The sequence below is a fragment of the Watersipora subatra genome, chromosome 2 (genome assembly GCF_963576615.1).
Source record: "Watersipora subatra chromosome 2, tzWatSuba1.1, whole genome shotgun sequence".
Taxonomy (NCBI): domain Eukaryota; kingdom Metazoa; phylum Bryozoa; class Gymnolaemata; order Cheilostomatida; family Watersiporidae; genus Watersipora; species Watersipora subatra.
The window spans coordinates 64,155,878-64,181,450 of NC_088709.1; the positions used below are offsets into that span (position 1 = coordinate 64,155,878).

General features: G+C 35.8%; 1 protein-coding gene across 2 annotated transcripts; it reads right to left on the reverse strand.

The window, feature by feature from the left end:
* Window positions 1-3,560: 3,560 nt before the first annotated feature.
* LOC137386936 (neurofilament heavy polypeptide-like) lies at window positions 3,561-22,419 on the reverse strand. 2 transcript variants are annotated; one of them, XM_068073170.1, is made up of 11 exons: window positions 22,367-22,419; window positions 21,158-22,255; window positions 20,460-20,534; window positions 19,603-19,767; window positions 18,383-18,459; window positions 16,881-16,978; window positions 13,333-13,487; window positions 11,144-11,229; window positions 9,205-9,348; window positions 6,809-6,961; window positions 3,561-4,419 (listed from the first exon to the last, which is right to left on the reverse strand). In XM_068073170.1, exons 1-11 carry the CDS (start codon window positions 22,407-22,409, stop codon window positions 4,405-4,407), a joined length of 2,109 nt encoding a protein of 702 aa, XP_067929271.1. In that variant the 5' UTR covers window positions 22,410-22,419; the 3' UTR covers window positions 3,561-4,404. The 2 variants fall into 2 exon arrangements, with proteins under 2 accessions (XP_067929271.1, XP_067929270.1); XM_068073169.1 differs by having other exon boundaries at window positions 11,144-11,232.
* Window positions 22,420-25,573: the final 3,154 nt, after the last annotated feature.

A 25,573-nucleotide genomic window follows, 5' to 3' on the forward strand; every position in this document is an offset into this window, starting at 1 on the left:
ATACTAGCTTACTCAAATTAGTCATTGACAATGTGCTAGGCTAAAGACAAGTGACAGGCAATTACATTACCTGCCATTGTTTATAAGCTGTTTATTAATACTTGTGCATCGCTGGGCATTCACCAAGTGTGTCAATAAAGAATGGTTTGGTGAAAGGGCATATGAAATTGGTGGGGTTCAGTACAACTGGCAAAGTTAAGAATCACTGTACTAAACAAAGCAATTCTATGAGCAGTTGTTTGAAAACATGACAGTAATTTGTTCTTAAAATTACTGTGACCTGAATAGGGAAAAAGGGTTTTTATGTTCTACTCAAGGGACACTGAAAGACACAAGATCTTGAGATCAGAAGGTAAAAAAGGGTTAGCAGTCAGTATGAATGTGGCAAAAAGGATGATTGGAAAGTGAAAGTGGTACAGAACTTTCCACAGAAATATTGGTGGTCCTCTGGCATACATAGACTCAACAGCAGGTATCCTGGAGAAAGAAGGCATAGGAAAAGTAGAGAAACTCAAGACATTACCATTTCAAAGTAAGGGGGACTAGATAAGAACTTCAACAGAGCCAATTTCACCAAAAATGGTTTGTAACCTAAAAAAAATGATAAAGATCAGGCGTTTACATTTGCTGAAAAAAAGGCAAATCAATGTTCATAACATTTTAATATATTTTATTGCTATTATAGACATTTTTATACTGTATTACTCGAGTACTGAGAATCGGGTCAGTGAAAACCCAAATGTTGAGCAATCACAGTGATGAACTTTTGTAACTTTCAACCTTTAGTTTATATGATTAAGGTGAGGATCGTCTGCACCTGCGCCTAAGAGATTGATATAATTTAGTAGGATAACAAGTTATGTTACTTGAAGGAAATGAGATTTAAATTTTGGCTGAAAATGACCTAAGACTAAGGACTGCACTCTGACAGGCTAAATGAAAAATAAGAAAAACTATTTTCCACAATCTATAAGGTCTCATTAGAAAAAACACTTTTTAATGGAAGGGAGAAAACCCTTCACATATGAGAGAGCCAGGATTAGAAGAGGTAATTTCAATATAAGATTTTTTTAAACTGCCAGCAACCGGTTAACTCGTATAATGAAACATATAGACTATATACTCCAAACAGGTATGGCGATAGAATCGGCTATTTCTCATATCTCGAAGTTGATAAGAAGCTAGGACTGCACCTAATATTCACCACCCGTCAAAATCATATTTGACAACTTATATTTTTACTTAAATGATTTCTTTAGTTTTGCCACTTTATCATATCAGCATTACACTAATTGTATTTTTTTCTGTAGACATGGTATCTAGTCGGGCATATAAACATATGCCTATCTACTCACACCACCTTAAAGCTTTTTCAGTGTTCATCAGTAGTAACAGTAGTAATAATAGTAATAATAGTAATAGTAGTAATAGTAGTAATAGTAGTAATGCAGATAAAGCTAAATACAAAATGACCCCTCGTCAAACTATCCCCAACAAACAAACACCAAATAGACTAATTATTTTGATAGTTGAATAATTAAATTTTAATATGAAGTAAAATAATTATAACACTGCTTCTCATGTCAGGTCTTGTACTGATATCCAAAAGAACATTTCGTACATGCTGACCTCTTGTGACAGCTAACCAGCAGCCACCATGATCACTGCAGATTATCATGTTGAAGAACAACTAACGATTTTACTGAAATACTTTGTAGGGGGTCTCTGAATCAAAAAAATATGATCAAACTTTTCTATGTACAATACCAATGCATATATATTTATTACCGGTAAATATATTTAATATCTTAATACATTTTATTAGCATTACACATATAATTATTTTGTCTCAACCATAACATTGATAAAATATATTATGCATGTACATATTACTGATATTATCTATTTTATATAACTATTCATATTAAGTATATATGCTCTGCAAATGCTTAACAAATATAATATGTAGAATAATTTTAATTACTTTTTTGTTTCGGTTAGTTAAAAGTTTTAGGCCAAACTTGGATGAACACAAGAGAGTGTATCAAACTTTAAGCGGCTGTGAAAGAGAAAAAGGATGAATATTCTTCAAATTTGTTTGCCATCCTCTATCTATTAATATTTTTAATACCTTTATTTGTACTCGACATTACAAACCTTTTTAACTTTTTTCTAACAAATTATTTTAAGGATGTGATAACAAACTGTCGTACTTATGATTCGGATTAAGCTATGGCAAGATCTTGTTTGTGCATAGAATTCCTACTGAAACTTGGCTGAGGGAGCTGGGAAAACCGTTTCTATAGCGACGGTAAAAGTAACACTTACAACCAAAAGTAAATAGCTTTGAAGCTAGCTAAATTTTAATTAAAATTAATTCATGTGCTTTATATGGATCAATTTAAATGTAAGATGCGTATATATTATAAAGCGTAATATATAATATTATATATATATTAATAAAGAATATCTGCATAGTTGTAACTACCTAGTACGGAACATCTTTACTACTTTGAATGCTCTTTCATTTAGTGAGTCTCTTACTACGGAGCGTGTGCTACAAGACCCTTGTCAATGCTTGTTTAGAATTAAGGAATCTAGTTTAGGTTTTGCTCGGTACATGAAGTGTATGATAAAACATCATCTGAACAAAACTAAAAAGAACATCTAGTTTTTGTATTGATCAGTTTTTAAAAGCTTATTTTTATTACTTTCAAGTCAATGGACTTTAACCCAAAATTCTCATTACTATACCTTAATGACTATGATAGTTATAAACTATGATAGCTATAAGCTAGGATAGCTATAGACTATGATAGCTATAGGCTATGATAGTCAAAGACAGGAATAGATTCAGATATCTTATGGTATACGAATAGCTACTCAGAGCTGAGTAGCTATTCAGATACCTTATAGTATCTGAATAGCTCATACTTCGGTGTGCGATGTCTCCATCATTACACTGTATCTCCATTTTAACATTTAAAAGAAACCAAACTAGCTATTAGTATTAGCTAAGGAACGTGCTCTCACCGTAGCTATGTTTAGATTTAGCACAGGAACATTAAAACGGCCACCCATCCTATCATCACCATTGTCTGCGTGATTTCGTCTCTCAGCAAGAGTGATTCAGGAACTGACAACTCCTTGAGAGAATGTTGGAATGATGTAAACATTCAGCGTTTCGGAGTCACCATCACAAATGGTATTTCCTTCTACAGAATATATTGCCAATTCGCTCCTGATATTTGACACAGGTGTAATTGTGGCTGGATGCCCTTCCTAACACCACCAATGGTCTTTCTGGGACTCGAACCACTGACCTACTGATTGCATGCCACTACTCACCGAACCATTACTCATAATAGAGTGTGTGATATCAATGAACGTGATTAGCCAACTCAAATTTAGAATCTCAAGAAAGCACATCAGTGTAAAAGCTGCCAAATCTACTAAGACATCAATTCAATGTTACTCCAAATGTGTACATGCACTGTTATAAGAGCAAAAAATTTACAGCTAGCTTATGGAATATATTTCAGCGTCGTCAGAAAAGCAAAGACATATCATGGTACTATATTTATTACTAGATGAGAAACAATAAAAGAAAAAATAAACTATGAACCAAAACATACTAAGAATATTTTGATAGGTACTAGCCACAGACCAGTAATGCATTGGCAAGCCATAGACTTAGAACCAACCGCAAGTCGGGTAAGGGAGCCCGACAGCCATCCTTTGAGTGGCATACAATGAGCTTAACACATACTACACGTTGAAGATATAGGCTATGGTAGAGCCATGTTGATAGTACCATCTATATCATAGCATAGTTTTTGATTTTATAATCAAAACATAGCATGACCCAAGCTGTTTACAGGAAAGCTTCAATGAAAAAGAATGATGATATAATAGAGGATAAAATAGATCAACACTTTGGAAAAACAAAATAACACAAATTACTTACAATATTTTTTTTAGCTCATGCAAAACAGTTATTCCCTTCTCTAGCCATACCAGCAGAGGACAACTCCCAAAAAGTAGAACAAAGCGATTAAGTGCTATTTATATACATAATTATCGAAATGTAACTAAGCTAATATCAATAATATGTATGTATGTATGATAGAACCACAAACATATATGGCCAGAAGAAGAGGAGTTAATATCATATACATAATTGCGCAATATTTACAAGTTCTAGAAAGTTCCGATTAACTTTGACAAACAAATATGCTGGTTGTAAGGCGCCAGAAGTCAAGTCAATAATAAAACAGTTAGAAAGACAGGTGTTGACTGTAGTCAGACATAGAACATAATAAGAAGTTCGCTGTAGTAAGGTGTTGACTGTAGAAGGATGATAGTAAATGCTTCCTCCTGCAACCTCACAGTTGCCCATCATTACTAAGCACTCAATATCTACAATATGACATGAAAATTGTACTTTTAGGTTGTATTAACTTCAAAAGCTCTATTCACTCATTTCATTTCTACCTTAGTTTAAAAGAATCTCGACAAGACTGGAGTCATCTACCCAGTCATGTAACAATATGAGAACGACTTGTTGGGAGAACAGAATCCAACAACAATAAAACATCCCTTTAAAAACAGCAATTGAAATATATTTATTATAAAATAATTGATTTAAAATAAATTAAATAATTACCAAACCATCTGTTATTAGTTTAATTTAATCTCCAGCTTACACGTTACAATAATTTTTGTATTATAGAAATAGTACCATATTCAGCTCTGACCTGTCTATGAGCATTCAGCCAGAATGATGCAACCCACGGATGTAATACATTATTAATATATTATATTACACATACACTAATTACAGGAATGCATTTGAATCTACCATATTTGTAAAACAAAATATATGAAATGCACATTTACTGAATGCTATTTTGAGTGGCTGCTAACTAGCATGTTGTCACTAGATTATAATATGTCAGCCAATTATTCCCTAGCTAGCTAAACATCTGTCCTTGCTCAAGTCAACAAGCAGAATAATGAAAATATAAGAAAACATGCCATGCAAAGCTCCGGCTCATTTTAGCTCAACAATATATACGCTACAGCGTCGTATGTTGGAGTTGTCCTCGCGGCGAATATCCGTCGACTCTGTGTACGATAAACCAATGACATTGCCAAGGCAACACGGATTTGGCAGGAAAAATCGCAGCGGTCAAAGTTTCCCGATAGTTTGCCAAGCATCCACCAAGAGTTTGCGCAGTGAGCATCACTTCGGTGATGATGATTGGCTGTCATGGATTGCTTGATCTATATTTTCTTTCATATCAGTTGTTGCGGGACTAGTATTTCATCATTTCTGAAACTGCATTGTAAAATGAGAACATCACACATGACGATTTGCTGATGTAAACGTGGGTTTGTGATAGTGTGAACATTGTTATCATCGAGGATCACAGTTTTATATTGAGGCTTTTATTGACCTTTCAATTCACGTGAGAACATCACGTGTCAAAACAATAAACAAATGGATTGACTACGTCAGAGAAATAAACTGATTCTAATCTACGGCAGTTTCATGATGGCAGCGATTAACGGTTCGTTTTGAGCTTTTAAGAGCTTGTAATCATATTTCCACATATTTTGCACCTACAACACAGCAGAGGGAAACATGGTGAATCTTTTGATACCGAATAACTGTAATGTGAATTTTGTTGCAAGTCAACCTTTAAGTGGCTAATGGGTGAGCTTGCCATTTTAGATTTCACACCATCTAGATGGGTGAAATCCCACGTAGACGGGATTTCACCCATGTAGATGGGTTTGTGATGGCGTAAACAATATTATCATCGATGATCACAGAAGTATTGTGTGTTTAACACCAACAAACTGTGATATAATATAAACCAACTAGCCTTAACTGGCAACACCTTCCCAAAAATATTACCGAACAACAAGATGAGGCACTGCTATGAATAAGTAACCATTCATTCAAATTCGCAAACTCATGACCTAAAAATCGCGATGCTTCATATTAAAAATAAGGAAGTTATTGCCAAGACACAAATCAAAAATCGTTACAAGTCTGTAGAGAAGACTATTAACGACGATATCAACGACTATTTAGCGACACTCGCCTGTTGCAATTCCGTAATATCAGACAAAGCGAGCAAACACAAACCTTGAGAGTGAAGACATCTGTCTTAAAGGTAAGAGTTCTGTATTCATTTTTGATTGTATTAATACCTCATTTAAATGGGAAACCTTTGTCTGAAAGACGGCGTTTTGGAATTCAAGCTTGGGTGTGGAACAGATTAGGCCTGTATCTGAAACTACCACTGCAGCAAACAATTTGTCACACTATAATCTACTATGGCCCACCAAACTTCACTGAAAGCTGTCCTTTAGTAAATCGAATACCTAAATACCATGCCATGCCTATCACTAATTTCTCACTCAGTTAGCCTTAGTGTCAATAATTGAATATTACATAACTTTCATGGAAGTGCTTTTGATGGATAAACAATGCCATCACATGAAAAAAGTTGAACATATAGTAAAGGATTAATAGAAATGACCTAAAAACAATGAGGCACCCAGTACTTTTGCCAATAATCTGAAAGCATCCAATGACAGTTCTGAGGCTACATAATGCTGGTACCCAGAGCTGTCACAGTCAATGCTGGCAATGTCACTGAGCCAGTGATGCCAGCCACAACAGCAGCAGTAGTGACAAAGCCTGCCAAATCTGAGGTTAGACCATTGCACGGGCAGCCAGTTGGTTTTCCGGTGAAAAGACAGACAAGGATTGGATGAAGTTTTGAGAAAGCACCTGTTTGACTGTAGCTTTGATGAAATCCTTTTTGCCGCTAAGGTCAAAGTCTGAGTACATGTCAAGAACCTGCTGCCTAACTGTCTTCATAGTGACTACTTCAAGGTCTGCTGTGGCCAGTATCTTCTCTATCTGCTTCTTGATTGTTTCATCCTGTGTTTAAAGACTGACAGTCAAGTTGGGAAAAAAGGAAAAGTGAGTAGAGGGAGGTGATATATGTGGGAGAGCAAGGGTGGAGGGCGAGGTGAGGAGGAAGCGGGTGTGAAGCAAGAAAAGAGGGAAGCGAGAGGGGGCGAGAAAGGAGGAGCAAGAAAGGGGGAGCAAAAGAGGGGGAAGGGCGAGAGAGGGGGAGCAAAGAGAGTGAAAGGTGAGGGGTGGTGAGAGGGAGCGAGAGAGGGGTGGGGTGAGAGAAGGGGTGGAGTGAGAGTGGGGTGAGAGAGGGGGGAGCGAGAGGGGGGGACGAGAGGGCAGGGAGGTGAGGGGGAAGCGAGAGGGGGGGGGGGGGGCGAAAGAGGGGGCGGTGAGAGAGGGGGACCGAGAGAGAGAAAAAAAGAAAAAAATAGAAAGACATTCCAAAAACTCGAAGAAGCTCTTAACCCTAAAAGTTGTTTAGTAATAAAATACCATTCTCAGACAAATTGGCTTCATTTCATAACAAAAATGGGCAGTGTGACAGTAGTGTAATAATAGCAGGGTAATATAGCTGACAAATCAAATTATTCTAGCCTAAAATTATGCAATTTTATTAGTTAAATCCTCTATTTCAACTTTCAAACTCTTCCAAAGCTCTCTATAAAGAATGTTGTCTACAAAGACTACTGCCTATAGCAAAGTGTGTTTGAGGAGACAGAATTGAGATAATCACAAGACCGAGTGTAGACAGAGATTGACAAGAAAGGGTGGAATATATTGTTGGCAGATTGCAACACGAAAGAAACCACTGTCAGTCGTCGGGCACCATAACTAGCTAGTTGTTAAAGGTTGACTTGCAACAAAATTCACATTACAGTTATTTGGTATCAAAAGATTCACCATGCCTCACTCTGTTGTGTTGTAGGTGCCAAATATGTGGAAATGTGATTACAAGCTCTTAAAAGCTCAAAATCGAAAAGCCGCCGTAGATTGGAATCTCTTTATTTCGATGACGTAACCACAAAATTTGGTTATCGTCTGGTCACGTATGTTCTCATGTGAATTGAAAGGCCAATACAAAGCTCAATATAAATCTTATCGTAGTACTAGTTTATGACTAACACTTCGGGTTTTACCGAAGTCCCCGTATCAAATATAGATGCTCGCTACTTTACAGTTTTGTTTCGGTTTGGTCTAATCGGCAAGTCGTAATCTGATCATGTGACCCGATGCTTCGCAAATAATTTCTGCAGCACTTTTCGATTATCACAGGTCACCAACAGGCTCGTCATGATTATCAGACAGTGATATGTACTCCAAGCTGAGGCTAAAAAATTAAACGAATTTTTGCGGTAAGTTATAAGATATCACTGCTAAAAGTGACAGCATTAAAATGACGATAAAACAGACGCGCAAGAACAATAGACATGGTTTTATTGAATGCGTGAAGTATAATTGTGAAAATATTTCGACAAATAAGGTTGCAAGAAAGTGTAAACAGAAACCATTTTTCACAACTACATCACATTTGAGCCGTTTTAAAAAGGAAATCCAAACTACGGCGGTCTCGCATGGCTGCGATTTTCTGTTCGTTTTTGAGCTTTCAAGAGCTTGTAATCACCTTTCCATATTAAATAACGGTAATGTGAATTTTATTGCAAGTCAACCTTTAAGTACGAGCTTACACAAAATTTTAGTAGATTTTTTGAAAAAGTATTGATGTTTTTCTATCATTTGCGATTGTTTTTAATGCTTGAGGAGATCTGACTGCCAGGATGTTTCAAGATTAAAATCAACAGAACTTCATTGCGATTAAACCGCTCAGAAGAATAATATGTTCGAAAAGATGTTACTAGTTGTTTTTGTCGTGATAGTTAATATAGGCTACTGCGTTCAAGTTGCAGCGCTACCAGTCTCTATTCTGGCCGTCTTTGCAATTACAAGTAGCAATTACATATATAGACATCATATTCGCGCTGTTGATTAATCTAAGCGTTTTAATTGCAACAAAGTTCTATCGAGTTTTATCTTGAGACATCCTGGCAATCAGATCACCATAAACATCAAAACAATCACAAATGGTAGAAAAACACCAATACTTTTTGATAGAATCTACAAAAACTTTGGGTAACATTTGTAAACTAAGATCCTACTCAATGATTGGACAACTCCAACATCAAATCTTCTACCGCCTACCGAGGGAGGTCTATCGGTATCCTCCTCCTCTTCTTCTACAACTGAGTAATACAACACGTAATGCCTACCGAGGGAGGTCCATCAGTATCCTCCTCCTCTTCTTCTACAACTATGGCGGCAGACTTTCTGCCTCTCCCTCGACCCCTTCTCGCTGGAGACTTGGCTTGCTTCCCAGGACTCCTAGCACTAGTTCTTCTTCTCTTAACAACCGGCTGCAACATACCCATAATGCCTTTGTGCGCTTACTTTATCCTTTATGCTTACTTCCTGCAGCCTCTTCATTAATTTGTTATACGTTGTGCGCACTGCTCAGCATGTGGGCAGTGCGCACACACACTACATTTAAACAAAATCAAGAAGTAATAGTTACATTGTTACCGTATTTGTATAACGTAAGAGCAGGTTTAAGATCAAATGTTCACTGACAGAATGCTATTAATATAGAATGCTGCTTACTAAAACCGGTTTATAAAGAATGCTGTCTATAAAGAATGCTGCCTATAAAGAACAGCAGTATCTCATATTAATAAAACAATCTTTAAGTAAATTGCTTGAAACTGCAACAAAATTGTTACTAAGAGATTTTGCAAATGCAATGCTTGCCACTGCCAAGCCTGAAAATTATTTACTAAGCAAGAGTTATCTTCTCCAGAAAGCAGAGCAATCCATAAAAGGTACATGTAATTCAGTTAGCCTGAATTACATAGAGTTGTGAAATTATAGTACAGTACAGAAATTATAGCAGGTTCTGTATCACCTGACAGAAGAAACCTGTACCCAAATTTACTAGTCATCCAACAAAAGCTTTGAAGTACTCTTAGATACATTTTAACAGCAATTCTATTTCTATTTCAATTCTATTTGTTACCTCAAAGTTAAAAACTGGAATGACCACATTGATATTAAAACTTTTTTAAATGCACTTTGGTATTACTGAGTTTAATGTATCGTTGACTTGTAATTTCAACCATTATGACTTTAGTATTCCCATTTTTATATATAAAAGCCTTCCAGTATTGTAGTTTATTTTTGCTACCTCAGTGAGTTGTTGAGTTGATTTACATTGTGTGTCTATGGCATAAGAAGACAGCCACAACTACAATGAGCGATCAGAGTATGAGTAACTCTATTGATAAACCAGTGCCAGAGTTAGTGAGTACTAGCGCTCCCTGTGGAGTGCTCAGAATGAAACGACTGTTTGAAAATTGTCAAAGCATAGATTTTAGGTGTTTTCTAAAAAAAGGAAGCCATTAGCTTTGCATGTCAAGTTGACTCTTTTTAAAAAGCTCTTTTAACCAATAAGATAGTGGTTTTCACCCAACCGTAACAAATGATTGAGTTTCATGTCATTTTGATATCACCAGCAGGTTGTTTATGTCATTTTGGTATCACCAGCAGGTTCTTCATGTCATTTTGATATCACTAGCAGGTTCTTCATGTCATTTTGATATCACCAGCAGGTTCCTCATGTCATTTTGATTTGATATCACCAGCAGGTTCTTCATATCATTTTGATTTGATATCACCAGCAGGTTTTTCATGTCATTTTGATACCACTGGCAGGTTCTTCATGTCATTTTGATATCACTAGCAGGTTCTTCATGTCATTTTGATATCACCAGCAGGTTCTTCATGTCATTTTGCATTAAAATTGGCAAATTTTCATCCAATTCATTTCAATTCATCCATTCAGCCAACAATGTGAAAATTTTAATTACGTAGCCAAAATATTAAAATACATGTATAACCTTATTTATACACTAGACTAGGTTTGCGCTAGTGAACCCAGTCAGAACTAAAGGTTTTACTGAAACCAAATTTGAGTACCATTGAGAAAGTAGGCAGGTTGTCAACAGGTTATACGCGCAGCCTGCTAACAAGTCATAATACATACTAAAAATAAACATTCAGTTCTGCCATGGCTGCCATATTAATAGCATGCTGGAATCAGACAAAACAAATTCTGCTAGCATATTTTTTCTGTACAACGGATGGATGTACACAGACCTTTTCCTCATCTTCTGACTCACTGGAGCTCTCATCACTATCATCGTCTCCCTTTTCCCCTGCCTCATCAGCTCTCTTCCTTTTACCTGCTAAATAGATGACACATGCGAGCTAATCTTATAGTGAACACAAAAAAAAACAACTCGGGATTGCTAATTTGGTGATATGGGAAAGAGATCAACATGAATTCTGGAAACCTAACTAGAAAAATCATTTCTATATTTTAGGAGTTAGATTTTCACAAGAATTTAACATTTGCGTTATTGTAAAGCTTTGCATAAGCAAACAACTAGTTAAACATAGAAATTACTAGCTTTTTGCAATGAATGCCTCTGTAAAAATATAAGCACTGTATGGCAAGATTCTAAAATACTATTTTACTAAAGAAATTAGTTACAAAGCACACAGAATGGACGGTACAACTTCATCAAAAGAAACTGGAAACCATATGACAAAGTTGCACAGAATTTGGTGGCACACTTGGACAAGTAAAAATTAAACAGTAACCACAGGAAACGACACAAGTTTTCAAAAATTTTTTAGTCCATCCCAGTAGTCGGAGGCCATATTTGCTTCATTCATTAGGCCTTTCATCCATAGCCTATAGCCACTAGCCACAATATTCAGACACGTGACGATAGTGTAAACAATGCCGTGTTAACGCTTGCTGATTACACACAAAGCCACTAGTGTCAACAAAGAGACAGATAAGACTTTGATATAGACTGAAATCTGAGGCAATTCCCTGCCAGTCTACTACCCTGATGTCTAACTTATGCCCTGCCGGATACCACCGGCTAAGGTGCTGCCTACATAGTTCTACAGTCAGATATGTTTTTATTTTTTGTGAATTTCATCAATCTAAACATTTGCACAGACAATAAAAGTTGGCACAAACTGACAGCCAAAGAAAGCTGATAACTAGAGAAACGTAACATACTCAGTAGTGGCTTCAAACATTGGAATAGACACTTGTTTGATGGTGTCAAAAATTGAAAAGGCAGGTTCTAGGAATACAACACGTAAGTGCTGATGTAGACGTTGGAAAGCCAAAGTTAAAACGGTGTCATAGCATATGGCAGCTAGGACAGCCTACAGACTCAGGCAGCATGCTTAAATACATTTCGTGCAATTAAATCGATTGTCTCAACAACAGCATAAACCGTCTTCATCCGACAAGTTCCATTCTTTGCAGGAGAGCTGTAAAACTAAACCAATCAACTGCGACGTTTAGAGCATGCAGACACAACTAAACCAATCAGCTGTGACATTTACAATATGCGCATTTCTCAGTCTTTTTCAAAATTATGAAAACTAGAAAGGTTGTCCAGAAAGAAAAGTTACTACTCAAAATGATTTCCTTTCAATCTAGTTATATCTTTTCCGTTAGTTGTATAAGGATTTAAAACAATAATGTTTAGATATCAAGGTAGCAAATAGACTGCAACTTTCTGAAGTTCGTTTTTTGAAATGCTGCTAAACCTCTCGTTGACTTGTGCTACTTATAGAAATAGCTGACGCTTGAATAATAATAAGCCTTGCTAAGGCTTTTCTTAGATTCTTTAGGACTGTCAATAAGTCTGGAATTCCCTGGAAATTGTTTCATTTTAAATCAGACAGCCAGCAGCACTTACATAGATTTTTTATGAAAACTGTTACACTGCTTTCATGACAAAAATTTATGAACTCATTCATTGAGGGCAATTGTCTCCTTAATGCGTGTGAATGTGCGTTCTTGAATTTCTAATCAAATGGCGCATCGTGGCGACGCATTAATATGGAATCGTTTTCTCTTCAATCTCATAGCCCACAGGTAGATGTTATGAGGCTGGTTCTCAGGAACCAGATAGACCGGCCAAAAAATATGGAAACACATACCACTCATGTAGACTAACAGACAGACACAATGACAAAGTGATATTTATTAACATAGATTAAAAGTTGAGTAATGTGCGTGTTGAGAGTTACTCGTAAGTTATCATTCAACCTGAACATTTGGCCATGTGAAGTGAGACTTCAATTTGGAATCAAAATAAGTTGCAGACTGAAAGATCACGCACCAAATATTCTAAAAGTTGGTCACTAAATAGTTCAATACAATATCAAAAATAATATAACTGTTTCCATGATTATAGAAAAAATCTGCAAATGAACGTAGTACGATCTAGAATAGAAAAACACCACTCTACCTGTCTCCGATTTCTTGTCCTTAGCCTGCTGTTCCCTATTTGGCATCGAAGGTTTCATCAGGTAGTCCATGATCCTCTCTACCAACAGAGATTTGCTGCCAGAAACTGTTAACTTGAGCATCGAACACCAGCTCTTCAGGACAGGCAGATTGACCCTACAACAGAGTTAATACTAACATCTCTTCATCTTCCTCAATTTGATACACCTAAAATTCAACTGACCTCTAGGCGACCTTTCCCGACTTGAGATGACAGCAAGTTACTGGAGCCAGCGAGAAATTATGATATATAATATTGATTATAATACTCATGGTTACCTCACTAAACAAAAATAATCTAACTTTGAAGTTTATGCTGTATTTATTTGGCTAATGGGCCCAGATTACAGCTATTGTAAAAGTAGTTTTGTGCCAAAAATAATTAATAATAACAACACTATATTATTATATTATGTATAATATAATTCGGTTATATATTATATAGCTCAATGTATTTCATTTAGTTGGACTAAAAGTAAATTACACAACTGAACGCAATAGCGAGCAAATCTGGTGCAGTCTAAACCAACAATCCAAGCAGCTATCCTTCTAGTGATAAGAAGAATGAGCAATTGTATCTCTTAGCAAAAACCTCTGGTCTATCGCATAACTTTTAGCATGCAAACACAAAATGGTTAAAAACATGTTTACCTGCGGTGATCGTAGCTATACGCCACCATATATATAGGCTACATGCATATGACTTGAAAAAACATATAAAAGTGTATGTGGTGTGATCATATCTGTACGGATTGTTATCTCCAACCGTAAAAAAATTAAATGTTTAGAACTTATTCTACATTATCGAAAACCAAATTTTATAACTATTTGGTTTACATATTTTAAATAAGGACAAAATAAGGATTAATTTTATACATAATTTATGGCTATTGACTAAATTCACAAAAAGTAACAGTGTTGTATATGAGAATGTTAGTTTACCAACAAAGGGGTCCAGTTTATTTTGTAAATCACTGTATATGCAAATGGCCATAACTGTTGTATAAAACCTTGTGGGAGTCAAACCGGCCAATAAAATGTGTGTAATCACATGGCAAAACATGACACACACTAGCATCAATATTCATTCCTTGTCACGGAAGGAAACACAAGGCCCATATAATACCACACCCTCTGCTAAGTAAAATCAGTATGTACTATGCTAACAGAACAAATGAGCCCCAGAGATAAGGACCTCTCAAAGTAAACAGGAGAGCCTACCCAGGATGGCATAACTATAACTGATCGGGCCTCTCAAGAAACGACTATACTTATGACCAGAGTATCAGTATATATACGGTATATATGGGAAAGCATATTAGATCTACAGAAAGTGATACTAATGTAGTTTTGGATCACAATAATAGCCTTTCACAATCTTGATGAGAGGTTACTTCGACAGCATAGATGGCAAAGGGCCACTAACATTCAAAATACCTTTGTTATGAACAACAGTACACTCTAAGTACATCAGCTGCGAGTACAACCTCTATACACAAGACAGCGATCAGAGTAAAATGTCCGTAAACTAGTAATTAACGAAGTAAATTTTTCAATGAAGTCATCTTTTCATTTCCAAAGATGTTTACAAGCCATGAGCAATATAGGCGGAAAGTGAGAAACTTTCTCGCAAATAAGCAGCTAGTAGGTTTTTAAGTAACTTGCTATACCAACACTTTCAACTCTCAAACACTTTGGAGTTATCTCTACATTGGAACACCTTGGGCTAGAGCAGCGGTTCCCAACTGGTGGTCCATGGACCCCTAGGGGTACACAGGAAGTTTTGAGAGGGTCCGCAGGCCGGTGCCAGTATTCATTTTTCTAGCTAGTTATTTACAACCATTTCTGTCTTATAGTGGTTGGATCAATGATATAAAACCCTAAAAGGATAGGTGACGGCTATCATATGGGCGGGGTTTAATGATCGAGCTCTGTTAGGATTGTGCTCTCCTGGGTTTCGGGGCTAATGCAATTTCCGCGTGGTAGTCGCATTGTTTTGTTAGGTTTTTGGGTCTAGACTTTTATCACGTTTGTGCGTCAATTGCTGGACAGTACCTGATTTCCGGTTAGTAGTACAAAACAAGAAAACCTGTAACCAGCAAACACGTAATTCTCTCTGTCCCTCTTCAATTTCAGCAATATAATAGGATCCATGGAATACAAAACATTTCAAATAACCTATTTTTAACAATTTTAAGATTGGTAGGGGTCTTAGTATATGCTTAAAGTTAAATATAATTTACCAGAAATCACCTGAACAACGGCCTTTTTTCCTTAGTTTTTAATTAATATTTTGCCACCTCTAATATAAAATGACAAAGTCTTTCGTCGTTGTCACATTGTTTGACCTGGCCAATAAGCTTTGCCAATGGACAGTGGGCAAAGCTGTGCAGTGTAGTTTTCCCACTCAAAATCTCAATCGAAAACCAAATTTGGGTCATTTCACAATGGCGACTATTAATATCAAAAAAATTGAAAAACAAGAAGTACAATCCATCCCACTAACAAACTGACTAATGAAAATTAAAAGTCAAATCAATTTAATATAGTATTGCTTTATATAAGTAAATAAATAGAAACATGTCAAATCTGCTGACTTCTATATTATTCTAATTTATAATGTATGCCAATTTATAATACATTCTTATAAACACCATACATGTATATTATGATTTTTATAAAGAGGTCCATGACTTTTAGATAACGAGCTCAGGGGGTCCATGGCTCCAAGGTAGTTGGGAACCACTGGGCTAGAGTTTTTAGCAGTTAGAGTGGAGGTGAAAGGTTTCTTGGATTTCATTGAGCACAATGGCTCAGCACACTCGCATTATAGTGACTGAGTTATATATAATAATATTTTATATATTATTATATAATATATTGGTTATATATTACTAGACATGCTTGTTAAAGCATGAGACAAGAATTGTGAAGCTGTCTACCCTTGAAACAAGGACCTACTATTATTATGTAGGTCCTTGTGTCAAGGACCTACATAATAATAGTGTAGGAGTGGTTCCTACTGACTAATAATTTTAACACCTAGCTCAGGGTTACGTGAGTTTGCCAACACCCATCACTGGAGTTGTCTACACATGTTAATATAGAAAACTGATTCCTTCTGTTATTTTTTATATCCACCCCATGCCAAAGGACTAGATACCTTGAATTCCTACTGAAAACTCACTTGTCAATACGTCTGGATCAAGAAAGAAAGCCGGGGCATCGAATATATGGAGGTCATCATAATTTCAAATAAATGATGACAGCGGTTTAGCACTCGAGCTTGTTTCGTAATAAATTCAAAATAGTCCATAGTGGCAAATGCTCTACATAGATCTAGAGATTCCTAAGTGAATGCTGGCATCTCGGATTCAGATATCTATGATGGAGTTGATATAGTGCAGTCAAAAGTAGGAAAATTACACTCAAGACAGACAGACGAGCACCATAAGATTACAACTGTAACAACAGGCTCTTACATGTTGCACTACAAAGTGTACCACCTACTTGGACACAACTGAATGTTTCTTTTTGTAATCAGCGTCATTCACTTTAAAAGTCCAGCCACAGAAAGCCCGGATATTCTTCTTTATTTCCGCTGGTGCCTAAAAAATCAGACAACACATCTACATATCCGCGAAGTGCAACAATTGATTGCGAGTAAATCAGTAAAACAAGGAGTTGACAGGATAGTGTAGCAGCTAAGCGATACAATGTGAAAGCTTCTAAAGGCTAGTTTACACTATATCGCCATATCTCGGCATTGATGCCACAATACTTCGGTGATCGTCGATAATAATGATGTTCACACTATCACAAACCTATCCTGTTTGCATCAGGAAATACTCCGTGACATAGTGTTCTCATTTTTCATTTTAAATTTTCACGAAGAAACCTCTTTATTTTCGCATGCTGGAATTAAATGCTAGTCCCGCAGCGACTACCATAAACGGATATGAATAAATCATGCAATCCGCAATGGTTGCATGGATGCAATGGTTCATATTTGAAAGGGGGTCGTCGATGCTCGGCGAAATGTCGGGAAAGTTTGACAGCTGCAAACTTCCCCGACATGTTCGCGTTGCTTCATCGATGCTATCAGTTCACGGTACCCGTAATCGACGATGAACACCGACAGGAAAATGCTGACAAACGGCGACATAGTGTGAACCAGCCTTTAGGAAGATAGTAATGATGTTTTGGGCTAGTGTTAGCCTCTACAAAATCCTGATCTAAAACTATGCACCCAGCATAGATGGGAGAAGGACACTAACGAACAAGCCAAGTAGTTGTGCCTGGACAGGGGTTTGGGTACAAGTACAAACACTGTACACTAGTTAATGATTAGATGTGCAAGATCTGTACACCAGTTAGTGGTAAAGTACAAGCTCTTTAAACTAGTCAGTAGTAGGCATACAAACCCTCATACACATGTGCGTGTTTAGGAGTACAAACTAAGTACCTCTGCCAGTTAGTGGAAGGAGTACAAGCTCTGTACACTAGTAAAAGTACAGTAAACTCTCACTTTTGCAATTTCAGTACTTCACAGTTGAAAAATATTCATTAAAAATTAATTAAAAAACATAAATATACAGACATAAAATACATTTACATATATGTCACCTCTTTCTCAAAACGCGCCCAGCTAATCACAAGTATGAATATTCAGACCAGATGAAGTAGATACTATGTAAGTACATTCTCTGGTTTAAAATGATGGGATTGAAGTTGAAATATAACCTGAAAGTCAATCAAGATAACTTCAATTTACTTACTATATAGGAAATAAATACAATATGCTTAGAAAGCAGTTTAAATTTCTGGTGGTAAAATTTGGCTCATACATGTACTTTACAAATTAGTTTCTGTTTTGCGGATTTTCACTTATCGTGAAGGTCGCTGGTCTCCATTAGCAGTGAAAAGTGAGGGATTGTGTACAAGCTTTGTACACCAGTTAATGATAGGAGTGGAGAACAAACATACAATTAGAAATGAGATATAATCAATACCTTTCCAGGAGTTCCAAACAGCATCTTGTGAAATATTTTAAGTTCATCAGCCTTTGTTCTGTTAATTATTTCTTCAACTAAAATATTATAACATCATCCAATTTTCCAGCATCATATGGTACACTGGAGTAGAGGCTATATATTCGTCACAACTGGTCTGTGTATTATAATATATTAGTTTACTTTATAACGACATTTGTCAAGTAAGATAGCAATTAATAATTATTGGTGTAGTTATTAATTAAACAAACAATGAAATTAATTATAATTAATAATTATATGTACATTATTATTAATATCAGTGTAATAATTACATTGTAATTAACGTTAATACATAAATACGTTAATAATTAACATTGTAATTAGTGTTAATTATTAATTACACTAATATATAAAAAATAACATTTTTGAATCAGATAGAATGTGAAAGACAACTAACAGCTCTTACTTAAAAACCATATTCTGTCAATACTTTATAAAAAGAAACAACATTTTAACTTTTACAAACACTCCATGCCTTCACAGCTATCTAAACATAATTTATTTTGTATAACATTTTAGATTTACTTATTTTATTAATTATATATTTTAATAAAGGTATTTTAATTGCTCACCAACATGGCTAGCACACCCATATCAAATTCGAAAAAAGTGTAGACCATGATAGAGCAGTAAGGTTCCTTTCTTATGACATCCATGTTCATTATAAAAAAAGTTGGCTACTGTTAATGCTCATTCCAAATTAGCATCAACAGATATTTCCAAAATTTGACTGACAATCATGTATCAAACATAGGTAGCTGAAGGGCATTTAGAACAGATGTCATCTTACAACTGACATGTAAGTAAATTGTGTGTTGTTGAGCATGAGTTAAAATAGCTATTATCAGAGGCACCTCGACAAACTAAAGCAATTTCCCAGTAAATTTGTAAATTGTTGTCACTAGTAACCAAACTTTACTATAATAAGAGCCGCAACCGTTCATCCGCAGCTGACAGAACTAGATACATATTACTAGCACATCCAAAATTCAAGACATTCTGTGCTAGTTTTTTTTATCCACAATCACTTTTTATCTCCAATTTTGCTATACATGGCCTGATTTCCTCTTGCAGATAATGATGGGTAATAATAAACTTAATATCAGTCTAATGTTTGTATTACCATCAAGTAAAACAAGTAGAAACTGATGGCAAGGAACTAGCTTCGCGTGACCTACTTGAAGGACAGTCTCCGAGTTTCACACCTTCTCCCTCTGGAATACTCAGCTTACGCTTGTCACCTGGTGTGGTTGGTGAACTGCCCATGTTCTCAGCCAGTCTCTCTACCTTACGTCTGTTTCTTTTACCGGTCATGATCTCCACTGGCCTCTCCACCAGCCCCACTGCAAGCGATAATTACGTATGAAGATACCGCATTTACTCTACGAAGTCTAGCAACTTAATAAAAAAATTAGTAGATTCAGGATAGATCTGTTCTTGCCATGATAACAACAGTTATTCACAAAGATGGTCTGGATGCTTTGATTTTTCTTTCTTCTTAATTAAAACAAACTCTTGATAATGTTGGTCTACGGTATCCATGCTTAAACATGGAATACAGTTTCAACAGTATGTTGAAATACATCGGTTACACTCATATTAATAATATGTTTTCAAATTTCTCAACAACCACATACCAATACCTTTTATTTATTGATTTCATACATATTTATCTTATTTAACAATCCAGATTTGTTGACAAAGTTCAATATAGCCAACAAGGCTTAAAGCTTTTAGGTTTCTAGATTATATCATTTCCAACTTTCTTCTATGGCCCGAAAAGTCTTTGTTGAAGAAAATTGAATATAAAAAATGTGCAACTCTAAAAAAATTGCAAGACATTAGAATAATAATAATAGCAAGGCAAAATTCTTATAATGGAAATACTTAAATCGAGATCCACAACAATAACCAATTTCCTTTCCTACTAGTTACAGGTATGTATATTAATTTCATGTTTGAATCACATATATAGTATTTATATATATAATTATATAAATACCATATATGTATGTATATATATATTTACACTTACGCTTTGGTGTACCGGGTTCAACCGTTTCCTCAGTATCCATTGCCTCCTCAGCTATATCACCTTGAGCTTCAGGGTCTATAACGAATCGTATGCTTTTCTAAACCAAAAAAGAGGCTTTACCAGAAACCAATGACTAACGAACTACAGAGAGAATAGAGTAATGAGAGTGTCTGCTGTGACACTGGTTAAGTAAACTAACCTATTCTAGTAGTTTGAGCCACTCAGTATCAGTTTTATTTTTTGTAATTGGTTAATAAAAGAAATTCATTATTGAGTATAAACTATAAAAAAACACCTAAATGATATAGCATTAGGTTGGAAAATACGATCTTTATATGTTCTTTTGTATGACTGCCAGAAACCTCACAGAAGTCTCTAATGTAGTAGTTCAAAGGCAAATATTTAATTTCCCTATTCATACAAAACTATGGAAAATGGCATCACCATCTCTAATAGCAACCTATCATTCTAATACAGTAAGTAGGTTTTTTTATTAATATACCGTTGCATGTACCCAATACCAAGTCCTTTAGTTGTCATATGAATATTAAGTTGTCGCTGTAAAGTGGGTACACAACTCCACTAGATCTCAATAGTGCTATGACAGTTCTATTAGGCATGGGCAATGCTAAAATGAAAATGGTTCAAAATCCCAACTAGACCTTTATTATCTATCTGAATCAGCCGAGAATAATTACCCTTGTCTGATGGCTTTTCATGTTGCACTCTCTTCTGAGCAGCAGCCCTGGGCCTTCCCCGAGTTTTTTTGACTTCAGGAGCACTTTCCTGTGCCTCTGACACAGTTTTTGCAGCAGCAACCATTTCCATTGGCTGAGCAGAGCCGTCAACAGTGTCAGCCTTGGCTAGAGTATCATTGTGTGATTGTGCTTCACCTGTTTGAGTTCGTGATGAAGCCTCAGGAGCATCAACATCCTTTGTTTCCTTGACAACGTCAGCAGGTGACATGCCATCAGCAGGCGACATGCCGTCAGCAGGCTCATCCTTAGCTTCATTATTCAGATCTGCACTGAGACCAGTTTCAGTATTCTTATCATCAGCTTTCACGTCAGAAGTCGGCTTGGGTGAAGCGCTTCCATCTTGTAATTCAGAATCATCAACTTTTGAGATTGGAGAACTTTCTGCTTTGAACTCTGATGGTTTTTCAATTTTTGCCTTGTCCGGAGCAATATCCATTGATGCATTAGCAATTTCTGTAGCAGATTTTAGCTCTTTGGACAAAGGCTCAGGAGCAGAAGGGACAGGTAACGTATCTTTACCTGAAGGGAGATCAGATTTCTCTGCTATTTCTAGAGATGAAACATTGGTTTTGTCGTCTGTAGGATTATCAGCCTTTTCTGGTGATGAAACATTGGTTTTGTCGTCTGTAGGATCATCAGCCTTTTCTGGTGATGAAATATTGGTTTTGTTGTCTATAGGATCATCAGCCTTTTCTGGTGATGAAACATTGGTTTTGTTTTCTGGTGGATCATCACCCTTTTCCAGAGATGAAACAGATGCGTTTTTTTCTGATGGAGCTTCAACTTTTTCCGGAGAGGAAATGTTAGTTTCGTCTTCCGGTGGATCTTCACTCTTTTCCATAGATGAAATTTTAGGTGTGGGTTCTGGTGGATTATCGGCTTTCTCTAGAGATGAAACAACAGCCTTGATTTCTGATGGTGGACTAGGTTTCTCAACTGCAGGTAATTCAGTTTTTCCAGCAGATTCATCATTGGCTTTGTCAGCCGATGGGCAAGTACCTATGTCATCTGGTTTACTTGCATTGCCATTGACTTCAGCTGAAAAATGAAGTTTTTTTTCAAAAAAATTTCGAAACCTTAGATTTCGAACAAAACTTTATGATATAGAACAACAGACCGACTGGAGACAAGAAGTAGGGGTATATTTACCAGAGGAGATTTTCAACTCTGTCCCAGTGTCGTCACTAGACATCTCCTCAACTTTTCCTATAACAAAGCAAAGTATTTTCAATGACCATCTTAAGTCTATTTACCTCCATCTCAACACATAAATTTGTAATCAACCTGTTTGGCAATAAACCAAAGGTCTTTCTGCTTCTTTATTTTTTTTAAGTAGTGCCTATTTTACATTTTTTTCAGATATATTGTAACCAGAATTAAATTGCTACAAATTCAGATAACAACAGTCCTCGAAAGAACATTTGACAATCAAGTCTTTTTCATTTACTGACGAGCATAACTGAGTCTATGAGTAAGCCAATGAAATGGAGCAGTTTGCGGCTGGCCTGAGATTTAATGTTTACAGATTAGCTCATAATTAGCCTTATAGCTTTTCGTTCATTGAAAAGGAATAAACAGAATTGTAATTTCATTAAAACTGCACCAGAGTCAGTGTTGAGAGAATGTCTGACCTCTTAGTTCCATGACCTGAAATGTCTCATCGATATTACCACCCACTTGAGCTTTCAAAATCATTTACAGCTTTTACATACAATACTAGCAATCCATTGTTTTGCAAGTGGATTCTTACAACAACTTAGGACAATGCCAATTGCATTGTCCTACTGTTACTTACCAGTAACACAGTTTTTTAAATGTTAGGACCTTGTCTATTCATTAGAAAGAAAAGAAAGTAAGACTTTAACCCAACGACTGTGATCAAGCAGTAGCATATTTTCTGTGCCTAAACAACTAACCATTCACACAAAATCTCTCACAAAGTATTATGTAATAACTATGGTGAAGTAAAAAAACCATATTTACTTCACAATTTTTGTTAAGGTAATCTAATTGTAAGCCATAACAAGATCTGTTCTAAATAGACTGTAGTGCGATTTTACGAGACTTGGAGATTTTATTTTAATGAGACTCTGATGACACGGTGTTATAATAATGACAAGTACTCTCATTTATAACTAGAAGCTGTAATTATGTACATACAGTATATGATAACATATAGAGAGTACTTAGCTGTTAGTCAATCACTACAAACATTAATTATCACCTGGTAAGAGCAGGTGACAGCAAGTGATTGGTGAGCAGGTGATTGGTTTCACATCTGTTTGAAACCAATTTTTGGTAATTGACTAACAATTAAGAGCTCTTTATATTTTATATTCTAGTATAATTCACTCTACACTCAGTGTATTGAGTGTCTATTCTTTAATGCTCTTAACAAATATTATATATTTGAAGCCTTGACAAATGTGATACCCAATAATCTACCAGCTTACAAACTAGACGATACTGCATGACATTGTCCAGAAACCCATAAAGGAAGTCAGCTTCATTACCACTATTGACCACAGCAAACATTTTCTAATCTGCAGTTATCTCAATACATTCTCATCATCACTACATCCCTACATCTCACTTTGTCTCTTTTAATGTCATTGTAAGGTAATAAAAACAGAATTATTTTCAACAATAAACATTTCTATTTCATAAACTTCATTTATATTACACAACTTGATGAATTCAAATGCTTAATACTTTTCTTAATTTGATGTTTAATTAGCAAAAAGTCTATTAAAATGGTAGAATCGCGCTAAATAAGCAAACACAAGTATAAGTACATTTATGGAGTAAGCTTCACCCTGTGCACCAACTTAAAAAATAAAAGTGTTGCAAATATTGTTCTTTAATGGATTCAGGTAACGACTATATGCAAGTCTATGTTTGGTAGCTTAAAAGATGGGGTAAGAAATAATTTTTCTTCAACTTTTACTTTCAACTTATTGTTGCATTATTTCTGTTAAGTTTATTACTCCTATTTGCTTAGCTGATTTAAATTTTACAAGTTGAATTAATTGATTCGTAAAATAAAAAACTACTATAATAATACTACATAGACACCCACTTACAATAAGAACTAAATACATGTACAGGGTGAACATTTGGGATATTAAGAAACTAATAACTTGAAAGCACAGTCATCTACTGTGATATATCTTGTATGAGAAGGCTTTAATATGGATTACACACTCAATTATTTTTAAACTTTTGAAATGGCCTTGTATGTTGGCTTCCTAGCAGTTTGAAGACAAAACTACATGGACTTCAAAAAAGGTAGCAAACTAGGCAATCCTACTGGTACCATAATATTTGTTTTTATGATGAAGAGCAGCATCATTTTTAAATTTGTATATTTGTCCAATCAGGGAGCACCTTACAGATTTTTATATTGCCAACCAGCCGGTTCTTATAATATGTTTTATGTGATTGGATTAGGTTAACCCTTTGATATGTTATATAAATCTGCTTTTGAAATCAAATAAATCTGCTGAGCACATTTAAAAAAAGACTGTGTGTACCAATAACATTTTGTTAAATAGTCAATCTTTTAACGATGTACTGTACTAGTTGAATGTACTATAATTGACAAGACAAATAAGGTACTCTGATTACTTGAAACATGAAATTTGAGGAGTGTTTAGACTTTCGGGAAAAAAACTGCAAATTATTATTGTAAAGCCGAAACTTCACACTTCAACATTAATTGACATTTAGAAGAAGCCTTAGCTATACCGCAACCAGCTTGGTAACTAAGAACGATGAGCAAATTGCGTGGATGGCGGCAAACATAGGGATCAACTAGAGCCCTTTATCTACAGGAAAAGTAGCACTTCCTATGATCTAGTACCTCCATATTACTGTTTACTGATTTAAGGTTGCACTCCGTTGAACTTTAGATAGTTAATTTTGAAAACAACACTGGGTATCAGAGGTAGTACGTGAGGTAGTAACTAGTGAAAGCTTTAGGGCTCGGATGAAAGGTGCCAAGATTAGGCACTTTAATAAGATTTAAAAGGGAAATAACTGCTACTACAATATCCTATTCTGCGATGTAAACTTATTAAACTTTTAGCTAATTCTGATAAAATATACAGACAAAATGCTTTCTGGTTTGACGATCGAGTTAGCAATTTAACATCGTGGAGCGCATTTGCGATATCGCCCGTTAAGATGAAGCAGCAATCTGAATAATGAATCACGGGCTATCATTCAACATTTTCATGTGTCTACAAGCATATAAGCGAATCAGCACGCTTCTCTCACATGCAAGCCAATAGTGACGTGAAAGTTAGCAAATTCTGGCTCAAATTGTAATCAGACCAAATTCGTTTGCGCGCCCGC